This window comes from Macaca fascicularis, chromosome X (genome assembly GCF_037993035.2).
Source record: "Macaca fascicularis isolate 582-1 chromosome X, T2T-MFA8v1.1".
NCBI lineage: Eukaryota > Metazoa > Chordata > Mammalia > Primates > Cercopithecidae > Macaca > Macaca fascicularis.
In genome coordinates, this window is record NC_088395.1 from 46,677,926 (window position 1) to 46,696,838 (window position 18,913).

The window sequence follows — 18,913 nt, forward strand, 5'->3', positions numbered from 1 at the left end:
GGCCAGGTGCAGTGGCTCACGCCTCTAATCTCAACACTTTGGGAGGTTGAAGCAGGCAGACCACTTGAGCCCAGGAGTTCAAGACCAGCCTGGGCAACATGGTGAAATCCCATCTCTACAAAAAAAAGTAGCCAGGCGTGGTGGTGCGCGCCTGTAATCCCAGCTACTCGGGAGGCTGAGGAGAGAGGATCACTTGAGCCCAAGAGGCAGAGGTTTCAGTGAGCTAAGATCACACCACTGCACTCCATGCTCGGCGACAGAGTAAGTCCCAGTCTCAAAAAAATAAATAAATAAATAAAAATAAAAGAGGGCAAAATAGAAACAGAGACTGGCTAGGCAGTTTTTACACTGTTCTAGGGGACAGTTGGTCCTCTGAGCTAAGGTAGTAGCAATGGCAATGAAGATAAGTGAACGATTTGAAAGGACATTCAGGAGGTAAAACCAACCTGACTTGGTGATAGATTGGATTGAAAAAGAAGGACTGAGGAAGAGGGAGATACCCAGAACGGCTCCTAAGTTTCTGACTGCATAATAGAATACATGGTTTTGTCATTCACATATTAAAATTGATATGACATTGAGGCAACCAAGAGGGAATGTCAAGTGGGCAACTGGACTTTTAGGTGTGGAGCCCCAAGGAGAGGCCTGGGCTGGAAATGTCAATTTGGAGTCACTGAAGAGATCATAGAGTGAAAAGGAAGAGGGCCTGGGGAATCAGCTTCCCACAGCAGCAACAATGGTACCGACTCATAAGACTTAAAGCTTACTCTATGGGATGCACTGCTCTGGATACACACACACACACCCCACACCCAGTCATGCACTGCTTAATGATGGGGATGCATTCCAAGGAATGTGCTGTTAGGCAATTTCATCATTGTGCAAACATCATAAAGTGTACTTACACAAACCTAGATGGGATAGCCTATTACACACCTAGGCTATATGTACAGCATGCTACTGTACTGAATACTGTAGACAGTTGTAACATGAGATGGTATTTGTGCATCTAAACATATCATCTAAACATAGAAAAGGTACAATAAAAATAAGGTATTAGAATCTTATGGGACCTCCCTTGTATATGCAGCTCATCATTGACAAAACATCAGGTGGCACATGACTGCATATATATATATATATATATATATATATATATATATAACTGAATTCTTACAACAACTCTGAAGGATAGGGCAGGATAGGTACTACTAGAACTAATGTCTGATAAATGAGGCACAGAGAGGTTAACTTACTTGCCCAAGGCCATGGAGCTGGAAGTGGTGGAGCTGGCCTATGAACTTGGGTGGCCTCACTCCAAAGGTCAGTCTCCCAAATGCTATGCTCCAAAGGTGCAGCTATGAACTAGGAGAACGGTTCACATGTGATGTCACAGAAGTTAGCAGAAGAGATGGTTTGAAGGTGGGAGCTGTCAACAGTGTTAAATGTTATTGATACATATGTACACTTAACAATGTGTCAGTTAAAAATGTTATTGAAAGGTCAAGTAAGGTGAGCCATGAAAGTGTCCTGGATTCAGTAACATGGCACCCGGCATGGTGGCTCACATTTGTTATCCCAGCACTTTGAGAGGCCAACGTAGGAGGATTACTTGAGCCCCGGAGTTGGAGACCAGCCTGGAATACATAGGAAGACCCCGTATCTACACAAATGAAAAATAAAAAAGTTAGCTGGGAGTGGTGGTGTGAGTCTGTGATCCTAGCTAAACTCAATTAAAAAAAAAAAACAAACCCCACGGAAGCCATTGATAAGCTTTGAAAGAGCTGATGATGTGGCAATATGGGGGCAGAACTCAGATTGGAGTGTGCTGAGGAATTGTTCCCAGACCAAACCGAGGGTCTCAGCCCGATTACAAGATGCAAGTGAACTGGGAAAGAAGAGAGTTTTTATTTCTGTAACTGGGTGTAGGGAGAAAGCCTGGAAATTATCACCAGACCAACTCAAAATTACAAAGTTTTCCAGAGCTTACATACCTCCTAAGCTATATGTCTATGTGTAAGTGTGCATTCATCTAAAGACATAGGTGATTCACTTCTAATCTATAATTAAGATCTGAGTCCTGAAGACCTTCCTCTGGAGCCTCAGTAAATTTACTGAATCCAAATGGATCCAGGTGCTAGGGTGATTACCCTTATCTTATCTCCTGCTAAATCATGGAGGTTTGGGGAGTTCCTTCAGACCCCTAATAAAACGTGTTTAATCTTTTAAAATTTTATTTTATCTTTTTGAGACAGCGTCTCACTCTGTTGCCCAGGCTGGAGTGCAATGGCTCAATCTCGGCTCACTGCAATCTCCGCCTTCCAGGTTCAAGCGATTCTCCTGCCTCAGCCTCCCAAGTAGCTGGGATTACAGGTGCATGCCACGCCCAGCTAATTTTTGTATTTTTAGTAGAGACGGGTTTTCACCATGTTGGCCAAGCTGGTCTCAAACTCCTGACCTCAAGTGATCTGCCTGCCTCGGCCTTCCAAAGTGCTGGGATTACAGGCATGAACCACTGTGCCCAGAGAAACTTGTTTAATCTTAAATGGGTCCTGTTAAAAACTCCTTCCTTCTCTCGTCACGCTTCAAGGCCCAGGAAAGACCTAGGCAAAATTCTTGGTGTGTTTTGTTACCTTCCAGCCTTTGTATCAGGGCACTGGCTCTCTCAGCTTTTAATAGTTACCTTAACCACTCAGTCAGTGCTGAAACAGTTGTTAGGGGGCCCTGCCTGTTCAGCCGTTAGGGAGACCTGGCCTACCACAGAATGAGTAGGAGATGAGAGCACGGAGAGAACTAGTATAGACAGCTCTACTAAGAAGTTGGGCTGTGAGGAGTGGGCAGAGAAACCAGTGGCAACAGGACAAGGGTAGGAGAAGAGCAGGGTGAGGGTGCCTGGCAGAAAGATGCAAGAGCGGGCTGGAATCTGACCAGGTTCTGCCTTCAAGCTGTGAACCTTGGACTGGGGCTGTGGCCTGAAGGAAGGGGTACTTATTTAAATGGGGTCAGCCCCCTTGCAATTCATCTGTCAGGAGGGGGCACCTTCTGATTCCCACAAGGGTATTGTATGTATTAGCAGCAGCTATGCTAAAGGAGGATGCAAATCAATGGGACTTTAAAGACAGAGGAAGAAATAGAGAAAGAGACCAAACTGTTTAATTTTCACATCAGTGGAAATAATCTGGTTGAGAGGGTATAGTTGAATAGGGAGGAGAAATGGTGATTGATAGGAGGGACCAGGGCCTACTCTATTGTGAAAAACGGATAGCAGATCTAGTAACTTAGGTGTAATAGAAATCACTTAATAGAAAACAACTTTAATTCAGATTGAGTTTTCCTTCTGCTAGGATGACAGACCACTGATTGACCTTATTAATTCCTAGGGTTCCTCTACTCCCAAGGTTGTACTCTTGATCTGGGGTCTTAGAATCATTGGGTTTTGGCTCACCTAGTTGCCCTGAAATGTCTCCGTCACTGTCACTTGACCCTTCTGCTGCTTCCAAGCTGTGCCTGGGGCCCAGGAAGGTTTAGCACAGTGCCCCTGATCGTCTCTGTCAAGCTGAACTATGTGGCCACTTCTCTTTGACTCTTGCTCTGCCCTGACACATCGCCAGGAAGGAGTTCAGGTGCTCTGGGCTGCAGGATCCATAGACTTCTCTCTCTCTTTGCCCACCCCTCCCAGCCTAGGGAAAATGTCTCAGTGGGGTTGGGGGCACTAGAGTGCTGCTGCTCTTTCCTTTGCTTCTCCAAAACATTTCGTCTAAGCCCTCACACGTTCTTTATATCAGCTAGCTTTTGCTACATAACAAACCCCTAAAACTTACATCTATTATTTCTCACAATTTGGTGGGTCAGCTCAGTTAGAGCAGGAAGGTGTAGCATCTTTCTACTCTAAGTGTGGTCCTCAGACCAGGAGCATCAGAAGCACCCAGGATCTTATAAGAAATGTGGTCTCAGGACCCAGTGCAGTGGCTCAAGCCTGTAATCCCAGCAATTTGGGAGGATGAGGCAAGAGGATTGCTTGAGGCCAGGCGTCTAAGACCAGCCTGGGCAACATAGCAAGACCCTGCAATTTTTTTTTTTTTTTTTGAGACGGAGTCTCGCTCTGTCACCCAGGCTGGAGTGCAGTGGCCCGATCTCAGCTCACTGCAAGCTCCACCTCCCGGGTTCACGCCATTCTCCTGCCTCAGCCTCCCGAGTAGCTGGGACTACAGGCGCCCGCCACCAGGCCCGGCTAATTTTTTTTTGTATTTTTAGTAGAGACGGGTTTTCACTGTGTTAGCCAGGATGGCCTCGATCTCCTGACCTCGTGATCCGCCTGCCTCGGCCTCCCAAAGTGCTGGGATTACAGGCATGAGGCACCGTGCCTGGCCTACAATTTTTTTTTTTTTGAGATGGAGTCTCACTCTGTCACCCAGGCTGGAGTGCAGTGGTGTGATCTCGCCTCATTGCAACCTCTGCCTCCTGGGTTCAAGCAATTCTCCTGCCTCAGCCTCCCAAGTAGCTGGGACTACAGGTGTGTGCCACCATGCCTGGCTAATTTTTGTATTTTTAGTAGAGACGGGGTTTCACCATATTGGCCAGGCTAGTCTCCAACTCCTGACCTCGTGATCCGCCTGCCTCAGCCTCCCAAAGTGTTGGGATTACAGGCGTGAGCCACCGCGCCTGGCCTAAAAAAAAATTTTTTTTTTAAATTAGCCAGGCATGAGAAGGATTGCTTGAACCCAGGAAGCTGAAGCTGCAATGAGCTATGATCACGCCACTGCACTCTAGCCTGGGTGACAGAGAGAGAGGAGGAGGAGGAGGAAGAGGGGGAGGAGGAGGAGGGGGAGGAGGAGGGGGAGGGGGAGGGGGAGGAGGAGGGGGAGGAGGAGGGGGAGGGGAGGAGGAGGAGGAGGAGGGGGAGGAGGAGGGGGAGGAGGAGGGGGAGGAGGAGGGGGAGGAGGAGGGGGAGGAGGAGGAGGGGGGAGGAGGAGGGGGAGGAGGAGGAGGGGGGAGGAGGAGGGGGAGGAGGAGGGGGAGGAGGAGGGGGAGGAGGAGGGGGAGGAGGAGGAGGGGGAGGAAGAGGGGGAGGGGGAGGGGTAGGAAGAAGAAGGAAATGTAGTCTCTCTGGCCCCACCCTAGGTGTAATGAATCATTTTCTGCTTTTTTTTTTTTTTTTTTTTTGAGATGAGGTCTCACTCTGTCACCCAGGCTCACTACAACCTCCACCTCCTGGGCTCAAGTGATCCTCCCACCTCAGCCTCCCAAGTAGTTGGGACTACAGGTGCACGCCACCATGCTCGGTTCATTTTTTTTTGTACTTTTGGTAGAGATGGGGTTTCACCATGTTGCCCAGGCTGGTCTCGAACTCCTGGGTTCAGGATATTCACCCGCCTCAGCCTCCCAAAGCGTTGGGATTACAGGTGTGAACCACTGGGCCCGGCCCACTTTCTGCATTTTGACAGGAGCCTTCAAGCATTCAAGTTTGAGAAGTACTGGTGGAGGCTCTCCTTTCTCACCTGTCTGGCAGTCAGCAGGCTTGCTTGTCTGGGAGGTGGGGAGCCTCAGCTGGGAGGGCTTATTTTCTGAGCCATGTTGCTAACTCAGGCTTCTTCACCAGCCGATCTCAGGGTTCCAAAGAGCAGGATGAGGGCAATTCCCACAGCAGGAGCATTTTTCAGACCTCTGCTGTGTCATGTTTGCTACTGTCCCACAAGCCAATGCAAGCCACATGGTCACCCCAGAGTCAGTATGGGAAGTCATTGCCCAAGGGCAAAACAGAGGAGGGGAATACTTAGTGGTAATTTAAAAAACCTGTCACATTTTCTGCTACCGGAGTTGAGGCTTTTGGGGAAAACAAACGGGAAAACAAACACCAGCAACTATTTGCATTCTGCCCAGCCACACCTTTCGCCTCACACCAGCACAGAGCCACCTACTTGCTTAAAAGGTGATAGGAGGCCGGGCACAGTAACTCAGGCCTGTAATCTCAGCACAAGGCCGAAGTGGGAGGAACACTTGAGTCCACGAGTTCGAGACCAGCCTGGGCAACATAGAGACGCCAGTCTCTACAAAAAACAAACAAACAAACAAAATTAGCTGGGTGTCCACATGCCGTGGTCTCAGCTGCTTGGGAGGCTGAGGTAGGAAAATCGCTTGGACTTGAGAGGTTGAGGCTGCAGTGAGCGGTGATAGTGCCACTGCACTCCAGCCTGGGTGACAGAGCCAGATCCTGTCTCAAAATAAAACTTTTTAAAAAGCCAGAGAGGGCCGGGCGTGGTGGTTCACGCCTGTAATCCCAGCACTTTGGGAGGCCGAGGCGGGCGGATCACGAGGTCAGGAGATCGAGACCATCCTGGCTAACACGGTGAAACCCCGTCTCTACTGAAAATACAAAAAATTAGCCGGGTGTGGTGGCGGGCGCCTGTAGTCCCAGCTACTCGGGAGGCTGAGGCAGGGGAATGGCGTGAACCTGGGAGGTGGAGCTTGCAGTGAGCCAAGATCGCACCACTGCACTCCAGCCTGGGCGACAGAGCAAGACTCTGTCTCAAAAAAAAAAAAAAAAACCCCACCAAGCCAGAGAGGAGGGAAAAGTGAAAACAGAAGGGAAAGTTGTATATTAATATTGTAAAATCATATCCTTGCTACAAAGGAGATGTGTACAGAGGTCAATGCATATGAGTTTGATAGTGGAAAAGTGAGAGATTGTCTAACATGGTTTCTTTATGAAGTAGGAGGTAAGTGCTGAGAAGTGGTGGGTGGGGGAAGAGGGGTATCAGAAGTCTGAGGAGACTAGAGAAGGTTTGAAATCAACATAATGGAACTTGAGACTGGGAAGTGACATGAAGAACATAAGATTTCAGCATTCATTTGAGGTTGATGATTATGAAGTTATCTTGATGCCAATCTGTTCTGTGGGCTCCCAAAGTGCTGAGATTACAGGCGTGAGCCACTGTGCCTGGCTCACACCTGTGGGGAAATATTTTGCAATGGTGTTTGCAGGCACAGAGAAAGCCAAAAGCAGGGTTTGGGGGATTTTGCTAGATGAGTAATGAAAAGGCAGAGGGCACATGAGTTTAGCTTATTGGAGGGAGTGTTATTAAAATAATAGTATGGCATCTTTCCGCTGAATATGAAAAATTGAGAAGAAAGTGGGGGTGGTGGTCAAAAAGTGGAGGTTGGAGAATAGGGAAGATTTGAACAACTGGCTGGAAGAAGAGGGGAATTGTGGAAAGAAAACGAAATACTTGAGTCAGTGATTTCACAGGTGGAGTAACTTCCGTGATGAAAAAGACCAGTGGGGAGCATTGCAGATGTTCTCTCTTCCAATCTGAACACCTTCCCCTGGTGGAGATGAGTAGATATGCTTTCTATGTTTTGTTAACTTTACAATGCCTTCCCCAAGCTGGTGAAAGCTCTCACTTCCTTATTCATTGGCCTGATGAACAGAGCAAAATGTATCTTTTTTGGTTCTGTTTTGAATTTTAGTGACTCTAGTCTTCATCTGCCTCTTGGACTTCCTGTCCCTTTTCCATCTATCCTTGGGTACACGTTTCTCCTTACAGGTCCTTTTAAACACCAAGCTCCGGAGAAAGGTCACCATTCTACCACTTTGATTCTGTAAATGTCTTTTGTTCATAGGTGTCAGCATAGGCTGGGTAATACTGTGGTAACAACCCCCAAATCTCGCAATCCCAGGAGGTACATGGGTACTGAGAATTATTCACATTTTACAAATGACCAAACTGGACCCCAGAGTATTGGTAAAATGTGCAGAGCCCATCAGCTGGTGAAAAACCCTACGGAACACAACACTTAGAACTTCACAAAGGCTAGACTTTATGAAAGGTGCTGCGTGAATGCAGTAGTATCTCCAACTCCCCTGGACCACTCTGCCACGTGCAATCTTGTATCTTTTACTCCAGAACTCAGTAACATCCACTCCAGGGCTGATGGGGGCGCTGGATGTAGATAGTGGCGAGTGGTTATCCGCCTAGGATAGCGGTGGCTAGGCAGGGGACATAAAACAGAAGAGGCAGTGGCCTTCTCCGGGTGGGGTCTATGGCCCTTTACTGGGTACATTCTGTACACACAGGTACCTCCTTTGCCTGAAGTTATTGATGAAGACTTCACTACGGAGGGTTTGGGGAAAGGTGGGGGTCTGGCTCGGTGAGCCCGAGTCCCAGCCCCGCTACAGCCCCGCCCAGATCTGGCAGAGCCGTGGGCGAACCCAGGCGGGCAGAAAGGCGGGGCGGGCGGCTGCCAAGTCGGCCAATAGGCGGCTCTCCGGCGGCTGAGCGGAGAGGGCAGGGGCGCAGTCAGTAGCACCACCGCCTTCCAAGTTTCCCCTCGTGGATGCGCGGCCCCGCGGCTCTGCTCCTCCCGGCACACAGGGGCCGGGAGAGGCCACAGGAGCGGACCCAGGACGGGATTTCTGAGGAACGGGAGAAAACTGGCGCCCGACCCACTCTGGCGGGTCGGTGAACGATGAAGGGCCGGCGGCGGCGACGCCGAGAGTACTGCAAGTTCGCGCTGCTGTTGGTGCTGTACACGCTGGTGCTGTTGCTCGTCCCCTCCGTACTGGACGGCGGCCGCGACGGGGACAAGGGCGCCGGGCACTGCCCTGGCCTGCAGCGCAGCCTGGGAGTGTGGAGCCTGGAGGCGGCGGCGGCCGGCGAACGCGAGCAGGGCGTAGAGGCGCGGGCCGCCGCGGAAGGGGGCGCGAGCCAGTCCCCTCGGTCCCCAAGCAACCTCAGCAGCGCTGTCGGGGAGGCGGTGTCTCGCGAGAAGCAGCACATCTACGTGCATGCCACCTGGCGCACCGGCTCGTCCTTCCTGGGCGAACTCTTTAACCAGCACCCGGACGTTTTCTACTTGTATGAGCCTATGTGGCATCTATGGCAGGCGCTGTATCCGGGCGATGCCGAGAGCCTGCAGGGCGCGCTGCGCGACATGCTGCGTTCGCTCTTCCGCTGCGACTTCTCCGTGCTGCGGCTGTACGCACCGCCGGGGGACCCCGCTGCGCGCGCCCCGGACACGGCCAATCTTACCACGGCCGCCCTCTTCCGCTGGCGGACTAACAAGGTCATCTGCTCGCCGCCACTGTGTCCTGGCGCGCCCCGTGCCCGAGCCGAGGTGGGCCTCGTCGAGGACACCGCCTGCGAGCGCAGCTGCCCACCCGTGGCGATACGCGCCCTGGAGGCCGAGTGCCGAAAGTACCCGGTGGTGGTCATCAAGGACGTGCGCCTGCTCGATCTGGGCGTGCTGGTGCCCCTGTTGCGTGACCCAGGCCTCAACCTGAAGGTGGTGCAGCTTTTCCGCGACCCGAGGGCGGTGCACAACTCGCGCCTCAAGTCTAGGCAGGGACTGCTGCGCGAGAGCATCCAGGTGCTGCGCACCCGCCAGAGAGGCGACCGCTTCCACCGTGTGCTGCTGGCGCACGGCGTGGGTGCTCGCCCCGGGGGCCAGTCTCGCGCGCTGCCTGCCGCACCGCGCGCCGATTTCTTCCTGACCGGTGCGCTCGAGGTGATCTGCGAAGCCTGGCTGCGGGATCTACTTTTCGCGCGCGGTGCGCCCGCCTGGCTACGGCGCCGCTACCTTAGGCTGCGCTATGAGGACCTGGTGCGGCAGCCACGCGCCCAGCTGCGCCGCCTGCTGCGCTTCTCCGGGCTGCGCGCGCTCGCAGCGCTCGACGCCTTCGCGCTCAACATGACTCGCGGCGCGGCCTATGGCGCCGACCGGCCCTTCCACCTGTCAGCGCGCGACGCCCGCGAGGCGGTGCACGCCTGGCGCGAGCGCCTGAGCCGAGAGCAGGTGCGCCAGGTGGAGGCCGCCTGCGCTCCAGCCATGCGTCTGCTTGCCTACCCTCGCAGCGGAGAGGAGGGCGACGTGGAGCCGCCCAGGGACGGGGAGACGCCGCTGGAGATGGATGCCGATAGCGCCACGTAGCCTCCCATCCCTGTCCCCGGCACGGATCCGGGTAAGGTGGCCCGGGGCAAGTCAGGGACCGGGACTGGTCTTCCGGGAGCCTGGAATGGCCTGGGGATGGGAAGTGTAGAGGGGAGGGTACCATCCTGGATCCCATCCTGTCAGATCAGGTTCAAGAGGATGGGAAAGTCCTGCTCGTAGAATTTGGTAGATTCATCGGAATCTCCAGCTTAGCCTTGCGCCTCCTTAGAGGGAGATCCCGAGATGAGAGAGGATATTTAAGCGTGACTGAGGTGGAAGCCAGGTCTCCGCACTCCCATTCCCCGGTATGAAGTAGGAGGTTTCAGAGGGCTGAGGAGAGTAGAGAAGGCTTGAAATAGTCATAATGAACCGTGAGACTGGGAGTTGACATGTGGAGTATAGGATTTCGGAAACCGTTTGAGGTTGATGATTATGGAGTTATCTTGATGCCAGTTTGTCCTGTAAGGAGACTTTGCAATGGTGTTTATAGGCACAGAGAAAGCCAAAAGCAGAGAGTTTGGTGGAAAGGCGTTGATTCTAACCCTGCCTATCCCTAATCTTTCTGTTTCGTTTTTCTTCTCTGTTTTATGCGCAGGCTCCAGGGCTTTTCTCCTGAGTTTCCAAGCATGCAGGCACAGTCAGGCGGCTCTTGCAACACTTCTTGCATATTGTGTGTCGCAGGCGCTTGTGTAGTGAATAGACTTGCTTTCCCCTGGCTCATATGCGCCTCTCTGTCTCCCCTCCCCCTCCTTCCCTCTCCCATTTCCCCTCTCCCTCTCTTCCTCCACCTCCCCCTTCCCCTCCTTCTCTCCCTTCCCCCTTCTCCCTGTAGCTGGCGTTTGCAGGATATATGACCATATCCCATTCACATCAGCTTCCTCTAGTGTCGACAAGACCTCAGGGGTGGGTGTCCCCCACTCCACCCCATCCGTTTGACAGATGGTGCCTTCAATTGGCAGTAGCAGTTTGTCACTGCAGGAGGAGCTTTGTGAAAAGACACTGCCCCCTCCTTTTTGTTGTTGTTTTTTTCATTTTTGTTTTTTTCTCTGCATAGCTGAAGATGCTAAAGTGGTGCTGAAACAGTCTCAAGATGTGTTCTGTGTGGGTCAGTGTATGGCCTGAGGGAAGGGTTTGCTCTGCACAGTGCTGACCATAGGAGTCAGTGACATGGGAGTGTGTTTCCCGAACTTTGTGTGAGTTGGAAGGGTGCCGCCTTCTGCGCTGTGCAGTCAGTCCAGAGGAGGAGGAAAAGCAGTGCTGGGTGGGCGGAAGTGAGTTAAGTTTCCATTCATTATTTCATAGTGTAATTCAGCATTCCCCTGAGATGAAGCTCTGAGGACAAACGTTGAAGATATTAATGAAGAGGGACTTTGTTGTTGTTACAGAACCAGGGTTTCAGAGTGATTTCAGAAGCTGGCTAACTAAGTTTTCTCCCAGTAATCAAATAGTTTTCTTAGTCAGTTTCTGTAATTGCTAGGAAGTCTGTGTTCTTTCCTGATATCCAGAGTGTTGGAAGGTAAGGCACAGGGTGACTTGTCACATCTTAACAAAAACATCCTTTCATCTGCTGATCCTGTATTTACAGATGCAACAGTAATTGTCCCTAACCCTTCTTCACAGGCCTCAGGGAACTCCTCCCCTGGGCGAATGCTGTGCATTTATGGCTTTAAGACATGACAATCTCCCAGAAACTTGTGCTTTTTTTTTTTTTTTTCATTTTTACTAACATCTGTTTGAGTACTGGCTGGGGTGAAGCATTAAAGAGAATAGAGAGGAGGGTAGAGGACAGTCTTTGCCCTCTAGGAAGTTAGAGTCTGTGTGGGTGACAGTGACTGTGAGGGAAGACACTGGTGTTGCTGTTTGGAAGGCCGACAGGGTTTCCTTTGCAGGGCTGCAGGGACATCTGGGAGCAAGCTTTAGGCTCTTCCAGACTTTAGTGACTGAGTCCTTCGTCCCGCATTGGGCACTTACCACCGATCAGTGGATTGATTACAATGCTTGTATTCTTGGTTCCTAGGAAGATAACGTTACTGCCGACACACTGATGGGTTTTCCAAAAGTTTGTCACGCTCTACTCTAGAGAAGGGAGGAGGAGAAGGGAGGAGGATGGATCCTTACCAAAGGGCTATGTGTCATGCACTGAGTTAGGCATTGTACATATATCATTATTTATACCAGTTTTCCAGATGAGGAATCTGAGACTCAGATAAGTAATTTGCCCAAAGTCATACCTGGGCTGGTGAAGGTGGAACAGTGTTTGGTGTTGGACTCCAGAGTTCATAATCTTTTCTTTTATACCTCACCTGCTCCCCGCCTTGGCATTCCCTGGCAGCACCCCTATACTCCAGCCAGGCTCGTATGAGGTGGAAAATACACTCAGCTTTATTACTAATATGTCCCAACCACTGAACAAATAAAATATCCCTGAGCTGCCAACAGTGCCTACACAGGAAAGCCGATGACTTTACAGCCATCCTCCCCACAGGGCATCTCAGGATGCCCTCGGCTCAACTGAGGAGAGAGGCCACATGTGAATTAACCTGAGTAACTTCTGGATGGTCCATACCCAATGGCCAGGATTTGGCAGTGAGGGAGTCAGTGAAGTTTTTTCTGGTCTGGGTGAGGGCCGTAGCACCCTGAACCAAGTCACCAAGGACCTAGGCCCTTTCTCTCTTTTACATCTTGGCTTTTATTCACCAGCTTATCTTCCCACTGGCACAAGATGGTAGCCACAGCTCCAAGCATCACATCTTCACACAATGACACAGGGTTATTAAAATACAGAAAGGAAGGAAGCTATCTAGCCGGTTAAGGGTGGAGGGGTTTTTCCTCCTGCCATGCTCTTTTTTTTTTTTTTTTTTTTTTTTTGAGAGGATGCTATCACTCTGTCACCCAGGCTGGAGTTCAGTGTTGTGATCTTGGCTCACTGCAATTTCCTCCTCCCATGCTCAAGTGATCCTCCCACCTCAGCCTCCCAAGCAGCTGGGCTCACAGGTGCATACCACCACATCCACTCTGTCACCCAGGCTGGAGTGCAGTGTCATGGCTCACTGCAGCCTCAACTTCCCAGGGTTAAGCAATCCTCCCACCTCAGCCTCCCAAGTAGCTGGGACTACAGGTCAGGTGCACACCACCACTCCATCTCATTAAAAAAAAATTTCTTTTGCAAAGATTGGGGATGGGACGGGGAGTGGGGGCTCTCACTGTGTTGCTCAGGTTAGTCTCGTACTCCTGAGCTCAAGCGATCTGCCCGCCTTGGCCTCTCAAAGTGCTGGGATTATAGATGTGAATCATTGCACCCAGCCTTGATAAATTATAAAACCTTTCCCAGAACCCCCTTTACCAACTGACTTCCCTTTACATCTCATTAGCTAAAACTGGGTTACACAGCCTGTCCTAGCCCAATCATTGGTGAAAGGGAATGGGAGCATTGTGATTGGCTTAGACCAGCGGTTCTCAGCCGTGACTGAACATTACATTCACCTGAGGAGCTTTTTAATTATATTTTTTGAGATGCCAATGCCTGAGCTCCACCCCGAGATTCTGATTTAAGTAGTCTGGAGTGGAGTTCCCAGACCCAGGCACTGGGATGTTTGAAAAGCTCCCCAGATGATCCTACTGTGTAATCAAAGCTGAGAACCTGTGACTCGGACCAGTCATGGTTCATCCCCTGGGCCAGATGGGACCAGATGGCTGCCACCGGAACAAGATCAGGATGGGGAATAAAGGAATGTCAATGAGCACTGAACTGCTTGCTACAGTAATTTATGTGAAAGAACTTGGAGCTATGAAGTGCCAAGCAGATGTAGAGTGTTATTATGGAAAGGGGAAAATGTCCTCAATTATACACGGGTCCATTTATAACCCTCTCACGTGCCTTCAAATGCTTTGTTGTCTGTAGCTCATTATCTAATAATCCATCATTGTACACTATCCACCACTGTTCTGAACAGACTGATGTGCTATCCTATCCTTTTCAGTATGTCTCCGTTTAATGTCTGCCCTTGGTAGGTCCCAAGGTTTCATCCCGCTAGGCACTTAAGGCACCTTGATCTTTGCCCTTGACATGACGTATGTATCCTTTGAAAGAAATTAGGAAAGAATGCAAACACCCTGTAATTTGAACCCTAACAATTGGGAAGCTTTCCTTCTAAGGAAATCATGTAAACAGAAAAAGAAATGATCAACCACCACCAAATCATTTTGAAAGTCCTTCTATTTTAATCAGGAAACTGAGCCCTAAACATTTTATATAGGCTTATGTATAAATATCACTGAGGCCAGGTGCAGTAGCTCACACCTGTAATCCCAGCACTTTGGGAGGCTGAGGTGGGAAGATCGCTTGAGGCCAGGAGTTCAAGACCAGCTTAGGCAACATAGCGAGACAACCCCCCACCTTCTCCACAATTTTTTAAAAACTAGCTGGGGGTAATGGCGCACATCTGTAGTCCCAGCTACTTGAGAGGGTGAGGTAGGAGGATCGCTTGAGCCCAAGAAGTCGAGGCTGCAATGAGCTATGATCGTGCCACTGCACTCTAGCCTGGATGACAGAGCGAGATCCTGTCTCAAAACATAAACAAATATCACTGAAAAGTGAAGCTGTTGCTTACACACAGACTGCTAAAGAATGGGCTTTTTTTTTTTTTTTTTTTTTTTTTTTTTTTTTGAGACGGAGTCTTGCTCTGTTGCCAAGCTGGAGTGCAGTGGTGCAATCTCGGCCCACTGCAACCTCTGTCTCCCAGGTTCAAGCAATTCTCTTGCCTCAGCCTCCCGAGTAGCTGGGACTACAGGTGCGCGCCATCACGCCCAGCTAATTTTTTTGTATTTTTAGTAGAGATGGGGTTTCATCATGTTGGCCAGGATGGTCTCGATCTCTTGACCTCGTGATCCACCCACCTCGGCCTCCCAAAATGCTGGGATTACAGTCGTGAGCCACCGCGCCCGGCCCAGAATGGGCATTTTTGAAACATTGCTTCTATATAGAATTTCTCATTCAATAAAATTTCTTCAGACTCCTAATAGAATATCAACCTGGGTGCTAGGTTTGAGCCAGAGAACTGGAAGTTAGGATGGTGTGTGTGTGTGCGCGTGCATGTGTGTGTGCACATTTATAGGTACCTGAGTAGCAGGGCTGCAATAAGGTGTGAACAATTTTTCAAAACACATCCATGTCCAAATCATTATTGCGCCTTGTGAGGTTAATGCTACCTTTGATCAAGGCATTCTCGGAGCTCCCATTTGGGCCTGCCTTCCCTGGCAGGACCCCTCAGCTGATGGATATGGTGTTAAGGAAAAGTCAAGACCTGTCAAGTCTGATGAGTGAACAGGGAAGGAGGCTGGTCCTACAAAGCAAGGGTGGACATAAAGTAGTAACAGTCGTTCCTTGCTTTCTATATGAAGTCAGTTTTTGAATTTTGGCATGGGAACCCAGGCATCAGGGCCTGCCTCTCCTAGTTACTACTTAATTGACCTTTGGCAAGTCCCTAAACCTTTTCAGCTTTAGTGTTCTTACCAATAAGAAGAGGAAGTCAAATTAAAAGGATTTCCAGGCCAGGCGTGGTGGCCCATACCTGTAATCTCAGCACTTTGGGAGGCTGAGGTGGGTAGATCACTTGAGGTCAGGAGTTCGAGATCAGCCTGAGCAACATAGTGAAACCCCGTCTCTACTAAAAATACAAATATTAGCCGGGCGTGGTGGCGGGCACCTGTAGTCCCAGCTACTCAGGAGGCTGAGGCAGAAGAATCACTTGAACCCTGGAGGCAAAGGTTGCAGTGAGCTGAGATTGCGCCATTGCACTCCAGCCTGGGGGATAGAGCCAGACTCTGTCTCCTAATAATAGTAATAATAATAATAATAAATTAAATAAGGGCGGGGTGCAGTGGCTCATGCCTGTAATCCCAGCACTTTGGGAGGCTGAGGCAGGTGGATCACGAGGTCAGGAGTTTGAGACCAGCCTGACCAACATGGTGAAACCCTACATCTACTAAAAATACAAAAATTTGCTGGGCATGGTGGCACGTGCCTGTAATCCCAGCTACTCAGGAGGCTGAGGCACGAGAATTGCTTGAACCCGGGAGGCAGCGAAGGTTGCAGTGAGCTGAGATCGCGTCACTGCACTCTAGCCTGGGCGACAGAGTGAGACTCTGTCTCAAAAAAAAAAAAAAAAAAAAAAAAAATTGTAGAAATAATATAAGCATGTAGTAAAAATATAATTTTTTTTTTTTTTCGAAGCAGACTTTCGCTCTTGTTGCCCAGGCTGGAGTGCAATGGCATGATCTCGGCTCACCACAACCTCCAACTCCTGGGTTCAAGCAATTCTCCTGCCTCAGCCTCCCGAGTGGCTGGGATTACAGGCATGCACCACCACGCCCAGCTAATTTTGTATTTTTAGTAGAGACAGGGTTTCTCCGTGTTGGTCAGGCTGGTCTCGAACTCCTGACCTCAGGCGATCTGCCTGCCTCAGACTCCCAAAGTGCTGGGATTACAGGTGTGAGTCACTGCGCCCGGCTGAAAATAGAATTTAACAGGATAGAAGTTTATAAAATACCTGCCAGTCTCACTTCCTAGAAGCAGCCACAACATTTCTTGTGGTATATGTCTAGAAATGTTTTATACAAATTCCAGCAGAAAAATATACACAAATGGGATTGAACTCTATGTATTCTGCACTTTTTTCACTTATTGCTTTGGAAATCTTCCCGTTTCATCTTCTTTTTAATAGCTATATTGTATTTCATGGTAGGAATGTATTATAACATATTTAAGTAGTTCCTGGTTCCATACTGTAGGGCATTTAGTTGTTATAGTTTGGTGCTCTATTTCATTGCATTTCTAGTAGGGTCCTTGTATTTGCATACATGTGAGTGTATCTGTCAGAAAAATTCCTATAGCAGAGTGACCTTATATAGCAAAAGGTATATGCTTTGTACATTTTGAGAGGTAATGTTCTTCAAAGCCAGCCAGCATTCACTACCACCAGCAATTTCTTGGAGCTTCTGTTTCCCAGACTTTCAACAACATGGATTTGATTTCATTTTTTCATCTTGGCCAGTTTGATGAGTGGAAAATTCTTGCCGCTGGCATCCTGGCTCTCTCTGACCCTACAGTTCATCTCTGATGATGAGTGATGGCCTCATACTTTGGGTTGTAGTCACTAAAACACCAAGATGAAGTCAACTTCTTAGCCCTTCTACAGTCCACATGTATTTGGAGAGTGTTATTTTTGTGATTATTTTGAAGAAATGGATACATTGTGCTACAAAAATTATCCCTTTAGAAAAACCACACTTCCACAGGACATCAAGGTTCTTGTTCTGGTGGCCGTCTTCTGGTACTGTTGCAGGGGATTGTACCTATTGACTCGAGCATCAACAATTTGGGGACCCTATCACTGGGGAAATCAGGCTGATTTTAAATAAGGTTTAACCATTCATACATTTTCTCTATATTCCTGAGAGCCCTGTTTGTGGTCTCAGCAGGGGAAGGGCAGAAATGCCCATTTGCAGTTTTTGAGGCAGGATTCAGACAGTTTTCTAAGAGGGTTTTTTTTTTTTTAAAGTCTTGGCAGAGATTTTCTTCCCATGAATACAAATGTAATATAAATAGTTGGGAGTGATGCTTTTGAGAAACATTTACAAACAGCTGGTTTAACATTCTTCAGTATGCTTTGTCTCAGCCTGCCCTCAGCATGAACGGGCCAGAAAAGAATGAAACAAAAAAAAAACTAAACTGGCCTCGCTTTTTTTGTGTCTGATTTTCCAGCTGAACAAGGTGACTAATAAATGAAGCCCTCTGTTTGTGAGGTCTCCTGGCTCCTCAGCCTCTTGCTTCATAGTGGAAATAAAAGGAGCTTGCTCTATTGAAAGGGACATTTCTGCTGAGGTGCAGTATAAGATAAGAATAGTAGGGACTAAGAAACAGCTCTGGCTCGAATTCAAGTACACAGGCAAGTGGGAACTGTTTGGGAATTGAATAGGAAGCAGTTTTAATTGGAGAAAAGTTGTGGAGCTCAGCGATGTGTCTCTAATTGGAATCCTTCAGCTTTGCTCCCCAACCCCCTTGGCACCCTGGCACCAAGCCAGTGGCCAGGTCTGACATTTTCTGCAGCTGACCTGGTTCATAATTAAGACCACCCTGCTGGATGCTGAGAATAAATTAGAGCATCAGCTGATGATAAATATTTTTTAAATTTTGTTATGGATACATATTTGTACATGTTTATGGAGTACATGTGATTTTTTTGTTACAGGTACAGTGTGTAATGATCAAGTCAGGGTATTTGGGGTGCCCATAACCTCGAGTGTTTATAATTTTTATGTGTTAGGAAGATTTCAAGTCCTCTCTCCTGGCTATTTTGAAATACACCATACATTGTTGTTAACTGTAGTCACCCTACTTTGCTATTGAACTTAGAACTTCTTCTAGCTAACTGTATGTTCATACCCATTTAACCAATCTGTCTCCACGCCAACCCCTGCACCCTTTCCAGCCTTCTGGTGATCACCATTCTATTCTCTACCTCCGTGGGATCAACTTTTTTAGCTCACATCTGAGTGAAAACATGCAATATTTGTCTTTCTGTGCCTGGCTTATTTCACTTAACGTAATGACTTCCAGTTCTTCTGATGGTGAATATTTTTAAATTCAGAGATTAAGAGGCTGTGAAAGAGGGCCACCACATTTGATTTCAATGATGACTATATTCTGTGCCAGCAGATTCCCCTCCCATGAAATGGACGGGAACAGGAAGAACTTTGCTGTAGAGTCACATTCTGAGAATAGCCACTGAGGTAGACACGTTTTGCTTATGGAATCGAAGCCCTTTCTGGAGTGTTAAAAGGTGCCTTGGCTGGGCGCAGTGGCTCACACCTGTAATCCCAGCACTTTGGGAGGCCAAGGCAGGCAGATCACCTGAGGTCGGGAGTTCAAGACCAGCCTGACCAACATGGAGAAACACCGCCACTACTAAAAATATAAAATTAGGCC

The 18,913-nt window shown here is 49.0% G+C and overlaps 1 protein-coding gene across 2 annotated transcripts in view; it reads left to right on the top strand.

The window, feature by feature from the left end:
* Positions 1 to 8,270: 8,270 nt before the first annotated feature.
* Positions 8,271 to 18,913, top strand: part of CHST7 (carbohydrate sulfotransferase 7) — a 65,903-nt gene continuing 55,260 nt past the window's right edge. For both annotated transcript variants that reach the window (XM_045383380.2, XM_005593385.5), the window contains exon 1: positions 8,271 to 9,958. In XM_045383380.2, coding sequence (XP_045239315.2) covers positions 8,467 to 9,927 — 1,461 coding nt within the window. In that variant the 5' untranslated portion in view covers positions 8,271 to 8,466 and the 3' untranslated portion in view covers positions 9,928 to 9,958. The remainder of the gene's footprint in view (positions 9,959 to 18,913) is intronic.